At 50.5% G+C, this 16,156-nt stretch overlaps 5 protein-coding genes across 7 annotated transcripts; 2 read left to right on the top strand and 3 right to left on the bottom strand.

The window, feature by feature from the left end:
* Positions 1–2,699: 2,699 nt before the first annotated feature.
* Positions 2,700–5,501, bottom strand: PV06_01482 (uncharacterized protein). The gene is made up of 6 exons (XM_016402089.1): positions 5,061–5,501; positions 4,873–5,001; positions 4,301–4,813; positions 4,070–4,246; positions 3,943–4,004; positions 2,700–3,888 (listed from the first exon to the last, which is right to left on the bottom strand). The coding sequence occupies exons 1-6, from the start codon at positions 5,441–5,443 to the stop codon at positions 3,380–3,382; spliced, it is 1,773 nt and encodes a 590-aa protein (XP_016269142.1). The 5' UTR covers positions 5,444–5,501; the 3' UTR covers positions 2,700–3,379.
* A 2,596-nt stretch (positions 5,502–8,097) lies between these two features.
* On the bottom strand, positions 8,098–11,264 carry PV06_01481 (uncharacterized protein; the record flags this gene model as incomplete). The annotated part of the gene is made up of 8 exons (XM_016402088.1): positions 8,098–9,915; positions 9,979–10,392; positions 10,439–10,558; positions 10,604–10,687; positions 10,732–10,893; positions 10,944–11,066; positions 11,120–11,200; positions 11,262–11,264. 8 exons carry the CDS (start codon positions 11,262–11,264, stop codon positions 8,098–8,100), a joined length of 2,805 nt encoding a protein of 934 aa, XP_016269141.1.
* Positions 11,265–12,149: 885 nt separating this feature from the next.
* Positions 12,150–13,575, top strand: PV06_01480 (uncharacterized protein; the record flags this gene model as incomplete). Its single annotated transcript, XM_016402087.1, has 6 exons — positions 12,150–12,183; positions 12,233–12,311; positions 12,373–12,524; positions 12,571–12,857; positions 12,909–13,184; positions 13,237–13,575. 6 exons carry the CDS (start codon positions 12,150–12,152, stop codon positions 13,573–13,575), a joined length of 1,167 nt encoding a protein of 388 aa, XP_016269140.1.
* Positions 13,576–13,915: 340 nt separating this feature from the next.
* On the top strand, positions 13,916–15,191 carry PV06_01479 (2,3-diketo-5-methylthio-1-phosphopentane phosphatase; the record flags this gene model as incomplete). Of its 3 annotated transcripts, XM_016402084.1 has the most annotated exons (4): positions 13,916–14,190; positions 14,271–14,311; positions 14,403–14,583; positions 14,635–15,191. In XM_016402084.1, the coding sequence occupies 4 exons, from the start codon at positions 13,989–13,991 to the stop codon at positions 15,117–15,119; spliced, it is 909 nt and encodes a 302-aa protein (XP_016269137.1). In that variant the 3' UTR covers positions 15,120–15,191. The 3 variants fall into 3 exon arrangements, with proteins under 3 accessions (XP_016269137.1, XP_016269139.1, XP_016269138.1); XM_016402086.1 differs by having other exon boundaries at positions 13,916–14,311; XM_016402085.1 differs by lacking the exon at positions 13,916–14,190 and having other exon boundaries at positions 14,198–14,311; positions 14,403–15,191.
* Positions 15,192–15,524: 333 nt separating this feature from the next.
* PV06_01478 (uncharacterized protein) lies at positions 15,525–16,094 on the bottom strand (the record flags this gene model as incomplete). The annotated part of the gene is made up of 2 exons (XM_016402083.1): positions 15,525–15,874; positions 15,935–16,094. The coding sequence occupies 2 exons, from the start codon at positions 16,092–16,094 to the stop codon at positions 15,525–15,527; spliced, it is 510 nt and encodes a 169-aa protein (XP_016269136.1).
* Positions 16,095–16,156: the final 62 nt, after the last annotated feature.

Below are 16,156 nucleotides of genomic sequence, written 5' to 3'. Positions count from 1 at the left end.
ACTCTATGTTGCAGCTGCTAGCGTATACGCGCTCGCATACTTCATGCCAGTGATTTTACTCAAGGACTTGGGTTTCAGTTACACCAAAGCCCAACTTCTGACGAGTCCTCCATATGTAAGACTGACCTGGATCTCTTCGCTGGCGGGCGCTGACTGGTTTTCTTCCTAGCTGAGCACTGTTATCCTCAGCATCATCAGTGCTTGGCTCTCGGATCGTACGAAGCTCAGGTGGCCGTAAGATGTCACTCCAAATAGCCAGGAGATCAACCAGCTGACTCTGATAACCTGCAGTTTCCTCTGCACTCAAGCCGTTATTAGGTAAGTGATAGAGATCAAAATCGTCTGCCATGGGCTTCACTGACCTTGGCCAGCATATTGGGGCTGCTTCTTATGCTTTACGTGCAGTCTCCAGCAGGACGATACTTTGGAACATTCCTCGGTGTTTTTGGTACACAAGCAAATACGTAAGTGCCCGTTCGAGCTTGTCCTTGACAGTTTTGCTGACTGCCCATTTCCTCTCAGACCCGGTTCCCTTTCTTACGGCTCAAATCAGATTGGTGACCCGCGAAAGAAAGGGGTCGTGGTGGCAGCGATGGTTTCATGTGCATCCTTGGGCGGCATCACGGGCAGTACCGTTTTCCGGCGTCAGGATGCACCAAGATATATTCCAGGAATGTGGTAAGTATTCGGCTTCCATGCTGATATGCCTCTCTAAGGGATGCGGGATTTGAGAATAGCAGTCCTTCATACTAACAGGTCGTTTTCAGGACAATGATCATTCTTCAAATTTCATACGCCATCGGCACCTTTACAATGTCTAGGTACTTGAGGAATCGTAACAGGCTGGCAGACGAGGGCAAAATCCCAGACATTTTAGAGGGAATATCCAGATTTCGATATGCCCCATAGCAAGGATGTCGACAAAAGTAACGCGGAAGTGTTGACTGGATACCGGGTTGTTGATATATCCATGTTATCCGTTCGTATTTCAATGTCAGTGCAGCAAGGTCCTGTACGTTGGATCTCAGGAGTGAGAAACTGTTGAGCGGGTCGGGCTCACTCTGACAGAGAATGATATTAAAATCTCGTAAAGCAAGTTAGATGCCGAAAAACGCGTCACCACAGGGAACCTCCCCCTTTCCATTCCAGCTACTCGATATTCCTGGCGTCGTGAAGGCTGGGAAAGGAAGCCGCCGACACAATTTCCAGTGCCAGCAGGTCTTGAAAAGCTCCACGTTCCTCTCCAGATCAACGATGACAGCAACAGGAACAATGATATCGACGCCGACGGCCTCATTGGCCCCTACAACTTCAAACATCGTTTTCAAGACGACAGATCCAACCAACAATGCGGTGACAGCCAGGAGCACTTCCACAGTATTATCTGCACCACAGCCCTCACAGGCTCTGGCAGCTCGACAAGACGACAGCACCACCAGCTTTTGTGACAGTTGCGACGGCATGTGAAACTCCTTTTTTGGATTTTGGTTGTTTGTGTGTGGCAAGTTGTACCAAACCGAACAATTTTGTTTCTGCAGTTTCGATTCTCGACTGGGACATTCAATTCATGTTCGCAAACACGTCAGCAACAGTGTTCCCACATACAATCTCGCTGCACAATTACGCGCCCTCTAGAACAAGGCCTCTGTCTAACTGACTCGTCCAGACCGGTTTCTCGAGACTCGAGGAACATGATATCTCCTTGTCGCCACCGTGCCCATCGGCGGATACGCGAGCCAACTGGGGGCTTTTCGAGATCGACGCCTTCTTCGTGCTGTTCATCAGCTCGGCATTCTCTTCGGGTTCGCACGGACCCATCACGATTGACTGCTTCACACTTGGGCTCCCATTGACTTTAAGCTTGAACTGCTCGACGGAGGATTTAGCGACACCATCCAACTCAACGCCACCAACTGGATATCGAACTATCCTCCAGTTCCGGTCTAAAGTTTGACTATCTCAGAGCTACAGCTTCGTTCCCAAACATCGAGGTCGGGTCTGCCCTCTTTCCGGCCTTCCAGATCGACGTAATGACCCTTTTCCTGAACTACACGCGAGACATCATGTTGGGTCCGGCGACAAACATATTTTCCAACGGTCCGTTTGGCGTTGGCTACGAATCTCGAAGCTCAAGTGCCTCTGCAGTAGCAGCAACTCCTAGTACTACGTCGTCAGCACCTCACTGTAGGGTGATAGCAGTACGGATAACATCATCATTATCATCTCGGACGACAATGACTTTGGCAACTCGACACACATGATGATAATGAATGTGGATAATAGCGACGACAACGGGAGACTCCTCCTCCATTGACGACGGCCGTCTTTGCCGGAAGCAGTCTCAAAGTCCTCATGGGAACGACTTGGGGTCTCATGTGGGCGGATTACGCGTATCAGAAACTTGGAGGTCCACTAAGCAGTATGTCGAAGTCGCCGACCTCGAGATGCAAAGGTCAGGTGGTTGGTTCCACGGACCGTACAAATTCTGGTCTCGCGATCCGTCATCATGAATCTTCAAAAATTCCCCTATCTATCAAGGCAAGCACGGACCGGCGAGAAAAAAAAAGTCAGGGCATTCTCTACCTTTCTTGTACATTTTACTTTTTATCTTCGGCGAAATTGGTCTCTTATCTTGTAATAGCGAACGACCCATTTTTGATAATACATAATCCATAATCTGTAGTATTATCGTATAATGTCTAAGATGTGTGTTCATTTGTCGTCGTCGTCGTCGACGACGACAAACGGGCAGCTGCCAAAACGTTCTCCCGGATCCCGTCTGGCTAGTGGAAACACTTTGAAGTGTTGAAGACGTCCAGGTTGACTTGCCGGCAACCATTACAGTAGTTCGAGAAGGGCGCGGTCATGGACCCTATGGCGTATAAATGTCCAGAGAGCCGAACCTAGTCCGCCTACTGTTGAAGATCCGGGGATAGGATTACCTTAAAAGGCCAATCGCTGCAGGTCCATCGGGCCATCGCTGCACAACCCAACTAAGACCGGATCTGTCATCGTCTCGTTCCTTGGCGTCCTTATCCCTGTTCAATCCTTGTTCGATCCCTGTTCGTTTCCCCCTCTTCACGAGAGTTTGCAACACAACCTTGAAGGTACAAGGCCAACGGTCTAGTAAACACTAGGGAAGTCGCATTGGGGTCACACCCTTGTGTCTTATCATGCGCCAGACCTAGAGCAAGAAGGGGCGTCGCAGTCGGAGCGATTCTAGTTCGGCGCAAAGGGAGGCCTAAACGTTTACAGACGTCGAGTATCGTTGACGAGCGGAAGAGAAAGGTCCAGTCTCCACATGACTTGATTCTCACGCCTATGCTGTGTATCCAGTTTCACACAGCACATTTCTGCGCGCAACACCATTCGCGCAGATCTAAGCCTTGCCATGATCCAACGATTCTCCTCGGTGGTCATAGTCTGTGGTGGCTGCCTGGGTAGGCACAATGACGCTGCTCCGACGTCGCTTGTCATTTCCTCCCTTGTTCCTCCTTAGCCCGACAAGCTGTAACATTTCTGTCCAGAACCCAACGGGGGGGTCGATGATAGTCGCCTCGTATGCATCGACGTTGGGTCTTTCCCAAACGAGGTCGGCTTCTTCTGGTCTTACCATCTTCGTTTTCTTGACCAGTTTCCAAATGACGAAGAGAGGAGGAATGAAGAGCTGCATGGAGTATTGTGAAAAGAAGTTCGACACCGACCACGGGAGGTAACAGGTGTACCCATAGATACAGGTGACCAAGAACAGCCAGACGGCCGCGACGTAGGCGCAATAAGGCTGGAACCAACCGGTATAGGGAAGCTTGCTGCGGTCGAGTCCTTGCTTTTGGCAAGCTCGATAGAAAAAGATATAGGTCACACACATAACGAAGAAGTCGATGAGGCCTGTTTCTGCATCAGTATACCGTAGCCAAAGGCGGATTTGTATATAATCTTTACCTCCACCGGTGACGAGGTTTGAGAACCACGTAATGACGACTGAGGAACTATTCGAGCACGCCCTGAAGAAGCAGATCGCATTAGTACCATTCTTGAACATGCTTTGTTCCACAACTCATTTACATACAAGAAAGACAGCATGGGGAAGATCATGACCACAAAGAAGCAGTAGATCGGAACTCCCTTCCTGGTGCATTTCCTCAGGAACTTTGGAGCTCTTCCTTCCAGTGATAAGCCGTACAGGTTTCGGATGGCGCAATAGGTGTAGGTATTTCCCGCGGAAAAGATCGATGTCAACATCAACCTGGCAGCCCCATTAGTAAGTGCAGCGGGGATAGTGGTTAGCAATAGGACTCACGCATTGACGAGATGTGGAAAGCCGTTAATGCCCATATTCTGCATGGCAATCACATACGGCGATGCAGCTGCCGAACCTGTACTGCCACCCAGGACAACATTCGCCAATTCGGGGTCACGCGAGCTGCAAACGATACCGACGGCCAGGGCACCACCAATGAAAAAGATACCAAATCGAATGTAGACCATCTTGAAAGCCGCTTTGATGTAAACTCGGGGTCGTTTGGCTTCGGCAGCGACCATGGAGATGTACTCGGGTCCAACAACGGTGAAGACTGCAGATGAAAGCGCGGCCAAGAATCCCTGGAAACGACCGAGATCGCCAGTGCCGATGTATTCACGGAAGGCTCCTCCGTGTTCCCAATTCCGAAAGCCGTAAGCATCGTGCTGCGGGTTGCCTCCGACCATGGTGATAAATGTGAAGAAGAACAGCGAAAAGATCAGGATCACCTTGCCCCCGGAAAGCCAGAACTCGGCCTCGCCGTAGGCCCCGACGGCAAACATGTTGATGGCGCTTTGGATGTCTTAGTGTTGGGTCTCTCAAAAGAATGCATAGGGAAGGGTGAAGCTCACGCGTAGCAAATGATGACACCAAGCACGATACCTGCCGTGGGACCAGGCTTCGTCACTTCGTCACTCCAAAAGGAACAAACCAGGGTGAAGGCCGAAATCTCAAAAGGAATGAGAAGGGCTTCGTAGAAACTACGGTGCACACGTCAGTCACAGTAGTCTTCAACACGCGGGAGGAGGGTATTGCGAACAAAAAGTTCCAGCCGACCATAAAACCAAGAGCATCGTCCACCCACTTGCCAGCCAGGCGAATGAACCCACCACTGACTGGATAGGCCGTACTCATTTCCGCTATGCAGTTGTTCACCATGGCCAGGATGCAGCTTTGGATGGTGTAGGCGATCAGCAGGTTCGCAGCACCGCCACGGTACAGACCGCCGCCGATGCTCACGAAGAGAGCAGTGCCGATGGAACCTCCGATGGCAATGAGCTGGATCTGTCGGTTTCCCAGGTGTCGCTGGAGCTGGTCGGCATTGTCGGACACATAGGCCTCCTCGATGTCGTTTCTATCTCCAGCTGTGAGAGCAGATGGCTCACTGCCATTCTTCTCTTTGTCGTGACCGAAGGAAAACATGTTGTCCGGGCACAAATGGTCTAGTTGCTTGGTGGATTAGATGTCAGGAATGACAGAGGAGGGAGAGGCTTAGTTTAATAAGAAGAGGAAATGAAAGCGAGAAGGGCCAAGTGAACGGGCCTGGAGTGTTTGGCCCCAGCTGCGAGGTCCAGCTTCTTCATCTTCTATTCGTACAACTGACTCGCAACCTCCCACTTTGTTGAAGAGACTTTTGATTGCACTCTCTCCACACTTCGCCAAGTTGCTTTTCCTGCCCTGCAAAGTTGCTTTTTGCACAATGCGCCACCTGCACGCCACCCGATGCCCGCCCTAGAGGCACCTAAAGTCCCCCGAAGTCACCCTAAAGGCAGCAAAGAGCCCCGGGGGGGCACCTTATCGGCACTCTGGGCTCCGCTCGGGCTTCCTCGGCTCCCCTCCCTTCGTTTCAGCTGGTGGAGTTCCTCCCGCTCAGCCCAAGGCGTTTTTCCACCTTTTCCACCTTTTCAACTGCGATCAACATGATGATGCAACGTTTTGACAAACAAGTCCCTTGGCTGACGTTGATCTGCTGGGGTACTATGATCGGATAGCACGGCTCCAATCCCTTTAAGCCTATCATTTCCCTAGTGCCCCTGTTAAACCTCCTCTAGTGCACTTCTTAACCCTCTAGTCTGTGGAGTAGCTCCTCCTACCCGCGCATTAATCAACGGGTATTGGATACACCACGTGTGGTCAAGGCAAATCCCCCGCCTCTGTGCATCTCCGGTGATCGATGTTATATCCTTGATATAGTCTATCTACCCGGGCCAGATCACAAGGTCTTCGTTGGAAGTACGCAGGTCGAGACTTCGTGTATCTTTGACTCAAAAGGGAAGATAAAGTACCTCTCAGGAGGCGGCTAATCTAATCGATGCACCATGCTGACCAAACCAGCCTTCGTCGTTGGCTTTCGAGACCACAGAACACGGACTTTGATGCGACGTTGCCTTATATCGGGAGACTGTCTCGCTTCTGCTCCTTGAAGTAAGAGAGCGTCTCGAAGGAACTTTTTGCTCTTGCGAGGCGTCTCTTACAGCAGGGTAGCACTGCCCGTAAGCTCTAGAATAAGCAACTATCAAAGGATTACCCAAGCTCGTCGGTAGTCTGGAAGCTCATGGCAGATAAGGTGCTTACCCCGTTGACCCAGCATATCAGCCCAGAGGTCAAGGCACGCGCCAACCCATGCACGAACAGCGCATCACCTTTGAGAATACCATCTGTCCAGGCTCGGAACATGCCATGCTGTATGTACACAAGGAAAATCGAAAGGCGCAGTGCTCTGGAAACACCGACGTCGCCAAGAGGAGAATGATAGACCACAGGATCGATACCGCCGCGGATTAGGGATACTTGGGCAAGGTCGTCCACAGAAGACAACATCGTTTGGTCGTCTGAAAGGGTCCATGGCATTAATTGGCACTGTGTATGACTTGACTTGGGGGTCATACAAGAGCCATTTCTGCTCAAGATCCACGCCTTGCGCCAGTATAGCATCGAGTTGGAAGAGTTGAATCCGATTGAACCCGACACCGGTGTGATACAGAGGAGCCAGCTATCCAGCCTCATGTATGATCCTTTTGCTTTTGCTTTTGCCTTTGTTTTTGCCCAAACACAAGTGAACCTGCCTTATTGAGTGCGTCCATCCGTCGAGTTGCGATCTTTGGCATCCTCAATATCGCAACGAGCAACATTCTCGACCGCGCTTAAGAGTTCCCTCGGACACCAAGTCTCCTTCGCAATGTTGTTCCATGCCATAACGGCCCGCGAGACATGCACATTCTGAATTCGCAAGCGACAGCAGCTGTCGTGGCCACGTTGAAAAAGTCGGTGGCACCTCCAAAGGCCCAATCGACAGCTTATCGGCAACTCAACCCATTCATGGCACCGTATGAGTGAGGTATAGAACCCTAGATTGTTCTGAGAGTGTCAAGTGTTGCAGTTGAGTTCTTCTCAGAAGTCATCCATCATAGTCCAATCGGGTCACTCTGTGTCTAGTCGGAAATAGGTTGAAGCACTCGTGCTCGTATTTTTCACGGGGTAAAACCGAGTGAGAACCAACCAATCTTCAAGTAGCAAAAGACCCTCAAGGTATCCGTACATACAAATAGGTACTCCGTGCGGAGTTGCCTAGCGACCAACGCCAGCTCCACGAGGTACCCAGAGTACAGAGTATCGATATTTCGATTTTATCCATTAGCTCACCAAAGCATTTGTTTTTTTTCCTCTCGGCCATCGGCAGGGTTAGAAGTGGATTTGACCAGTGGTGTGACCAGGACTGCTACTGCTCAAGAAATCCCGACACCTGTGAGTTTACCTTTCCGATCATCTTTGCGGCGTTGCGATATTCGCAGAGAGTGGGTTATTCGTCACAAGAAGTTATAGCCGATCGATGAAGAAGTCAACAAAAGAGTAAAACAAAATGACATATCTCAAAAGAGATTACTTTCCACACAGCGTATTCATCAGTCCATTACCTTTCCACCCCACGTCGAGTGTAAAGTGTAGGCCAGCTACGGAATACAAAATCCCCCGGAAACTCCCCATCCCGAAACCAGACCGTAGAAAAAGTTCCTCACCATCGGCACCACCATGAAATTCGCCACTAATATCGACATATCCTTTGGGGGCGATGGCTCTCATGCACTGTAAGTGACACTCGTTCGTTCCAAAGGCCTCTTCAGTCCCACTCTCGCCCTGTCCATACGCCAAGTTCTCTCCAAAACCGTGGTCGGCATCCGTAGAACGGTTTCGCGATACAGAGTGGACGTCTTCCAATCTAGCGACACCATTACGGCTCGTTGCATGCCTCCTTCTTGGCCACAAAGCAAAGCAGCCACCGGAGGTCGAGTGGCTGTGAAGAGGGTGACAGAGCCGTTGAGCGTATCGACCAGGGTAAACACTTTGAACTCTCCATAATTGCTGTACTTTGCCTGCTTGACCATGTCTGCGACGAGGCCGTCACTCGTTGGGTCCTCGCCTATGCACTCTCCGAATTCGTTCTTGCGATGTCGGCTCAGGCTGCTACCGGCCGGACTCCAGGTCAGACGACCGGTGTAATGGCCATAGATGTTGGTCTCGATGGTGACAATGTCCAAGTAACCCTCGAATCCGAGAAGGTGAGGCGCAATGTTCCAGGGCTTGCCCCCGTATAAGACACGGACTAGCCACGGGGACATGAGGAAGATGGGAAGGCTCAAGAGCAGAAGAACAGCCCTTCTTCCGTTGTCGAAGAGAGGCGCGAGTCCAAGAATCAAGAGGATCGGCGCGACACGCAGCCAGACTTTGACAATCAGGCGTTTCCACGAGACGCTTGTGTCATGGGCCACGGCGACGAACGATTCCCATCGAATCGAGGCTGCCAAGCAACCATCAACAACGACGGTGTCGTCTTCACAAACGCCAGCGACTTGACACGTAGGCTGAATATCCCACAGATTGACGCCGAACATATCTGCAGTATGATACCATGGCTGATTCTGCGACCTGGGCAGCACGCACAATAAGCGCTCCAGTAGGCTGTCGCTATCATTGGCCAGAGAAAGTCGAGCAAAAGCTTGGAATTCGGAGTCTGTGTGATCCACGACTGGTCTGCGGCGCAAAAGACCCATGAGCACATATGCGAGGTCGCCATCCAGATACTTGGAGGTTCGACGTTGACTGAGGCACTTCAAGGCCAAGATAACGAGCTCGAGGCGACTGAGAGTCAGATTTCCTTCGTAATGGTCGACCAATTGTCGAGTCAAGCTGGTGTCCTCCCATACCAGTGCAGCAAGATCCTTCTTTGGAAGTTCTTTGACGAGCTTTACCACACCGGTAGAAATATTGTAAATGCGTATTGGATTGTCTTTGGGAGCAAGAAGAGCCTCTGGCAACGTCCACATTCGAGTCCCCCAGTCCTTGAGCAACTCTTCGGTTGGAGAATAGGCCTTTCTGCCGGAAGGTGGCTTGACGGCGACGACCACTGAGTGAGCAGCTCGGATGACATCGCTAATACGGTACACGTCGTTTTCGAGTTCTCGGCCGTCTTCTGACATGCAAGCTGATCCAACCCAATAAGCGGGACACTTGAGGTTGGTGGCTGCCTCTCGCGCAATGGCGTGGAGGGCCTCGACATCTTCGTCACTATCGGTAAACTGTGTCGAAGTGTAAGCAACGAAGATATACTTCATGTCATGGTCGACCATGTTATGTTGATTCAGCCAGACTTGGACATCGTACAAGTGAGTACGACCGTTCTTGTCCTTTCCACCATCCACGAAGCACAGGCGACTTGGATAGAGAGGACGCTCAGATACTGGGTGCGCCCCATCCACATCTTCATTTGCCTCAATCTTGCCAGGAACATTTTCGAGCATGTTTCGCGCCACCTTTGGATAGCCCCAGAATCTGTAGGGAAACGGGGCATAATGTGCAAGTCGAGATTTTCCGTTGTAGAGCTTGCCGATGCTCAACAGCTGCGATACACAAGTCACTAAACAAATCTTTTGATCTCTCTAGGGGCCATACAGCCGACTTACTGTAAATGAAAGGCAGATGCATGAGATCGGCCACTTTGCCACAATCAGCAACCAATCGCTCTGCGTCCAGTGCTTGGACTCGAGAGGGGCGGTATTCATAGGCCAGTTGGCGATACGAATAGTCCAAGGAGCCATGTTTCGCACAAATGTCCTTCTCCAAGTCGAATTTCGCGGACCTTCATAGATCTCATCTGTGCACTGAACCATCATTCTTTCAAGATGAGAGTCAAGAGCAAGGAACCTGTCATCTTCTTGGCCCGCGTGAATTCGACTGACTGCATCTCGATGACGATGTTCTCGGCCAGAGCCTTTGGTCAAGCCCGGCTTTTGATGGCTGTGGAAGGTCTTCCATCGGAAGGTGGTTCGCTGTGAGAACAGGTTGCGGTAGCCTTTTTGATGCATACGGCGACGTGCCTAATCATATTCAGTCGAGGATCTGACGTGGTACGATGCCACTTACTGGGACGGGAGCATGATAGCTGGAACTGTACAATTCCTTCAGGCGGCCTTGGGGCTGTGAGGAGGCTGTAGGGCCCTCATCACGATTGATTTCCGTGATGGAAATCGCGCTCATTGGTTTCTAGGAGAGTCAACACTGTTGAACGCTGTGGAATATGATGCATACCTTGTTGGCGTTCTCGTGTCCAATCTCTTTTCCGTCCGACCCAGGAACAGGCGGAGGCAGCGTAACAGCACCGTGATGAGGTTCCTGGGGCGTTGAGCTTGGGTGGATTCATTGACAAAGGTGCCTACCCCTGCTCCAGCTGGAAGCTGGTACCCTGGTGCTGGCAGAATGGAATCATCATAGCCTTGCCAGGTTGACTTCTCATGCACTCGACCGGGTTGATAGGCCGCAGAAGGTGGAATATGGGTAAAGGGGGTGTCTCGGGTCGGAATCACCCTGCCGCCCATCGTCTGGGCAGAATTAGTATCAGAGATCACGGTTTGGTAATGATGTATCATACTTGGTCATTCAAACTTGATCCAGTAGACGTGATGGACCCGACTGGCAGTCTGTTCCCACCATGTCGCTGGTTCATTGAGGCAGGTGCGGACTGCACAGTGATATTGTTGGTCTGGCATTGAGGCTGCAATTTGTCAGCGCACAAGATCTCTCCGAGAGATCGTCCTCTGTGCTTACCTGAGGTCGCATTCTCTGGTCGGCAGTTATAGTAGACGATCCGGCTGGCAGACGTGCACCACCATGTCTTCCTGGTTGATTCTGAAAGGGTGTCAGTCTATCGAGTGAGATCATGTGAGTAACGCTATATTCCAGTACATACCATCTTGGCGTTTCTCTGTTCCTTCTGGGCTTGAATGTGTATGAGAGAGTTGGAGAGATTCCGGTGACTTCGAGGGTCTCATACGAAATATCTAGTCGTCCATCACGGCAGAAGTTGGACTGGTTATCCCCTTATGTTTCGAGCAGCTCGTATTCAGGGGGCGGTGTGTCTATCATGAGATTCAGCTCAAAGCAATAGTCTGCTTCCGAAAGGTGTCACTCATCAGGCTGAGATTCCTGATAGGGCTATCGGTAGCACCTTGTTTGCAAAATGATTGGACACGACCAGGGATAGCCACGCCTTGCATGAAATGAAACCCTTGGCGTTCAGCCATCAGGCTGCATCTGTCAAATGCATCAAGGACTAGACCCTGGAGTTTGCAAAAGGCTCTCTGTGGCACTTACCACAACGAGGACTGCCATCAAGGCTGAGTTATATACCTTGTAGGGAGAAACCAATCAAATACCGATTCGTCAGCCGCGAAATCCAAGGTCTCGCTTCCAGACTGCCATGGCCAGGCCAGAACGCAAAGTTAAGGGATGTTGTTGAGCAACTCTGCATTTCCGCCTCGTGTCTTGCAGCGCTTGGCTGAACACTTCCTGATCTATCTGTGTTTCTTTTCAGCAGTACCCCTGGGATAAAAACTTACTATTTTTATCTTTGGTTCTGCATGACTTCGATCCCCCTTTGAAAGTTCCCCCTGGTTGGGGAGAATCCTGCCTTTCGCAAACTTCCTCAATGTAAAGATTCCTGTAGATAGGATGCGCAGCAACCGACAGAGGCATCAAGTTGACAATGTCTGTGTACCACGATAGCACCCATCGTGGAGCTTTCCAAGATCTTCTCGACCACTCAGGAACCCCTGCAATATCGACCGACGAGTACAAGATGGAAGTTTTGGATGTAGCGTTGTCAAGCACAGGTTCGTTCGCCTGGCCTTTAGAATAAAGCGGACATCCTAACAAGCGTAGGAGAGTTGACTGGGCCCTCTCTTGGGTTCACCACGACGTCAATGCTTGTCAAAAGTCATGCTCCAGCTTTGAGAGTAATGTGCGCAGCGGCAACCGTTTGAGCCTGCAATCTCAAGTCACAATGCTTACCGAACTTGTAGATTTGCACCTCTTGACTATCCAAATGCCGGCACATCAAGTACTCTCATGGCACTGGCCGAACATTTCTCCATCCCAACGACGTTCTGGTATGAAAGAGTGCAAAGTGTGACCCATTCTTTTGGACATGAAGAACTTGACAACGGTGCATTCCGTGAGGAGAGCCCATGGTATTTGGTCACGTCACTAATCCAGAGCAGAATCATGGTTTCATTTTCTGTGCAAAGCTATCGAGCCCAAGCATGACAACATCTTGTGGCTGAGAAGTGCATACTTTCTGCGTCGCGATAAATATGGACTTTTGACCTTGATCTGTTTCGGTTCTTCAAAAACCTTGGCTGAGAGGTTCGAGGGTTTGCCACAGATTGTCTGGAGGACTGTTTTCGCTAATCCTCTCGATTTGTTCAATGTTGTACTAGCAGACTTGCATCGCCAGGTCGACGAGCAACTGTGGACATTGAATCGATACGTTGGAGACTGTGAGAGAGTAAGACATTCCTGTGCTTTGGGCCGTTCCAGTGCTTATTCACACGAATAGTATGCCATCGATTCCACGGTGGTTACAAGTGACTTTGATCAAAACTGGGTGGATCTCCACTACATCGCAAAGAACATCATACACGTCAAGGAAGCGGTCGATGCCATCTTGCGGACTATCTCACACATTGTCAGAGCGCAGACTCAATGTGGAGGTGCAGGTTCGGTTGAAGCACGAAGGACAATATCAGGCCTTCATTACTCGGAAAGTCTCTTTGAGTCAGTAGACCTGAGAGCCATCAGCATGGAGAAAAGGATGCAGAATGTGATCAACCTCGTAAGTCGTCGGGCAGACCGCCACTGATCAGCATGAGGCTGATAACGAACAGAGCTTCAATCTTGTGGCACAAAAAGACAGTAGCAGGATCAAAACTGAAAGCAGTTCGATGCATACGATTGCTTTGACAACTTTGATCTTTCTTCCCATATCCACTGTCGCAACGATTTTCGGCAGCGCATTTTTCAACTTCGGTGGAAATGAACGAGGGGATATGAGCCTGTCAAAGCATTTCTGGGTCTTTTGGGTCATCAGTGTACCTTTGACCGTTGCGGTCTTGACAATTTGGATCTACTTTCATCCATCGAACCTGTGGCGTTGGCCTGGTCTGAAAAGAACACGGAAGTCTGACAGAGAAGCATACCAGATGCTTGACTTGCCCGGGAAGTGAAGGTGCAGCAGAAAGGCAATGAGGCCGTGCCGGGACGAAGGTTAGATAGATAGGTCTTGCGACATCTGGTACATCACTTTGTAGGTGGCAGGAGAAGTGTATCCAGTAGAGTATCTCAGGAACACTTCCCGTAGTACTCAAGGAAAACGGCGTGGTGACAGTTTGCATGAGCAGGCGAGCGAGAAAGCACTGGTCTTCATAGCGCCGAAAGTCGTGGTTTGCTTGTGATAGCAAGAGGCGGCGAAGTTTTGTTTTCGGGCGCTGGCGAAAAGTTTTTCCGGGCATGTAACCCACTGTAGCTGATCATCCACCTCCTACTTATTAAATCTGTCAAGTGGTGAGTAATTCATCGTTCCGCTGGAAGAACCCCAGGATCACGAGCTGGCAGGCATAAGTCCCGCAGTCCAGCTCCGATGGTACCAACCAGGTCAGGCAAACGGCACTCACGCAGTCCCGATCCTGCCACATCTGAGGACCGATCAGTGAAGCAACGCCGAAGCGTCGTAGGAAAAGCCAAAGATGCATCAGCAGCATCAAAGTCGGACAAGGACGCCGTTGTCGGTCGAACATCCAAGCAAACAATAAAAGATGTCAAGCTTTTGTTACTTGATATAGGTCAGACATGTTGTGGCCAGGGCGTGGGTATTCAGACTGTCGGGGGCATGAAGTGGCTAACATTTGGATCGTTGTATCAGAGGGCACCATATGCCCAATCACTTTTGTCAAAAACACCCTGGTAAGGAAGCCTTTGTTTCTGCCCATGATCCCGTCATGTTCCGGAACGCGGCGCGTACAGCGGCACAGAGGCCTGACTCAAGCAAGAATAGTTCCCATACGCTCTGCAGGCACTTCCGGATATCCTCAGGACGAAATGGGACGATCCGGGCTTCGTCAAGTATCGCGACGCGTTCCCCGAAACAGCTCGGTCATCGCCCGAGGCGTTCGAGGCGCACGTCAAGGACCTCAGCGAGAGAGACGTCAAGATTGCCTACTTGAAAAACCTCCAAGGTAAGGTTGTGCATCCTAAGACGCGAGAACACCTACTCAGTAGTGGCCAAGGCTACCTATGGGAGGAAGGCTACAAGAACCACGTCTATTCGACTCCGATATATCCAGATGTTCTGGCGGCCTTTGATTCATGGTCATCTGCATCATCGGCGGACGCAGCTCGTAAGGAAATTGCCATCTACAGCAGCGGCTCGATCTTTGCGCAGAAACTATTGTTTCAACACATCAAGGATCCAGCAATCCCCGACGACCCCAAAGCCATACTTGACCGCCGCGATATCATAAAAGCCTGGTTCGATACGACAAATGCTGGGCTTAAACATGAAGCGGGCAGTTACGCGAAAATTGCCGAGGCACTGGAACAGGATCAATCGGATATTTTGTTCCTCAGTGATAACGTCAAGGAAGTACGGGCTGCACTCGAAGCGAGTATGAAAGCCGTAGTAGTGGACAGACCTGGGAATACACCACTGTCGGAAGAGGATAGGAAGGGTCTGGATATCATAGAAAGCTTCGAATATCTCGATTTCTCATAGCTTTACTCAAGTGAGCATAGAATACTGCAGGCATGTTGGACTATCTGCAGATTGAAATATCCTTGAAGCGCCACGAGACCATCCGTGTCCGAGGTCAATTGTGAAAGGCATTCGTAAATGAAGATGAAGGCAACCTTGAAACATAAATCGATACCATTGCTGTTGTGAGCCCTCGTGTTATGCGTCAAAACCTCGACTGTTATAGGTGCAGTCATCTCATGTGCCCAATGTTTGTAACGATTCCACCAACGCCAGGCTGAAGATTCCTTGTAAAGGCTGCTGTAACGCCATTTCATTGCTGCATGCAAGTTCAGATAATGAGGGAACCATCCCCTCTCCTCATGCCAGTCAAAGACGACGTCGTCGTGGATTCCTATATTCATGCTACTCGCTTTTCCAGATGCATCACTCTTCCCCAAGGGATTCCCGGACGATTCTTTGGCATTTTCTCCTGAAGCCTTTGGGATCCTCTCGCCACATCTTGGCTGCATCCACATTCGCCGGGCTTTCGTCGTTGGGACTGCTCAGCATACTGATGACCGATATCAAGATGGTTTCTGGCGATTGTACAGGTGACCATCTCTCAGCAACAGACTCGTATCCATATTTATCTTCTTCGGGGGGGTGTAGGATCGATATGCACACTTCTCCGGAGGGGTATATATTGGGGTGGAAGATGGGTGTCTCGAACTTCAGCTTCGGAGGCATCAACGGGTAATCCTGAGGGAAGGACATTCTGGCGCGAAAGAAACCGCCTGGTTTGCATCAATATCTAGGTTCACACTCTAGAATCACATCGGGGTTGACGGGCCTACCTCCGTAGTATTTGCAGTCGTCATTAATCATGAGCATGACTTCCCACTCGAAGATGTTGTCGTCAGCGAGGCCACAACTGATCCCAGGGATGTCTTTGTCGGACTGCATTTGTTTCAATTGGCGTTGAAGCAGCGTCGCGGCCGCCGAAGAGGTGCCCATTCTGGGTATTGAGGGCAGAAGTGACCAGAAGATGTTCACTCGGCGTGGGCGAGGTCGAGGAT

This window comes from Exophiala oligosperma (genome assembly GCF_000835515.1).
Source record: "Exophiala oligosperma strain CBS 72588 unplaced genomic scaffold supercont1.1, whole genome shotgun sequence".
NCBI classification, from domain to species: Eukaryota; Fungi; Ascomycota; class Eurotiomycetes; order Chaetothyriales; family Herpotrichiellaceae; genus Exophiala; species Exophiala oligosperma.
The sequence above is the reverse complement of the archived record's forward strand: the minus strand, read 5'-3'. Positions and strand labels throughout refer to the sequence as shown.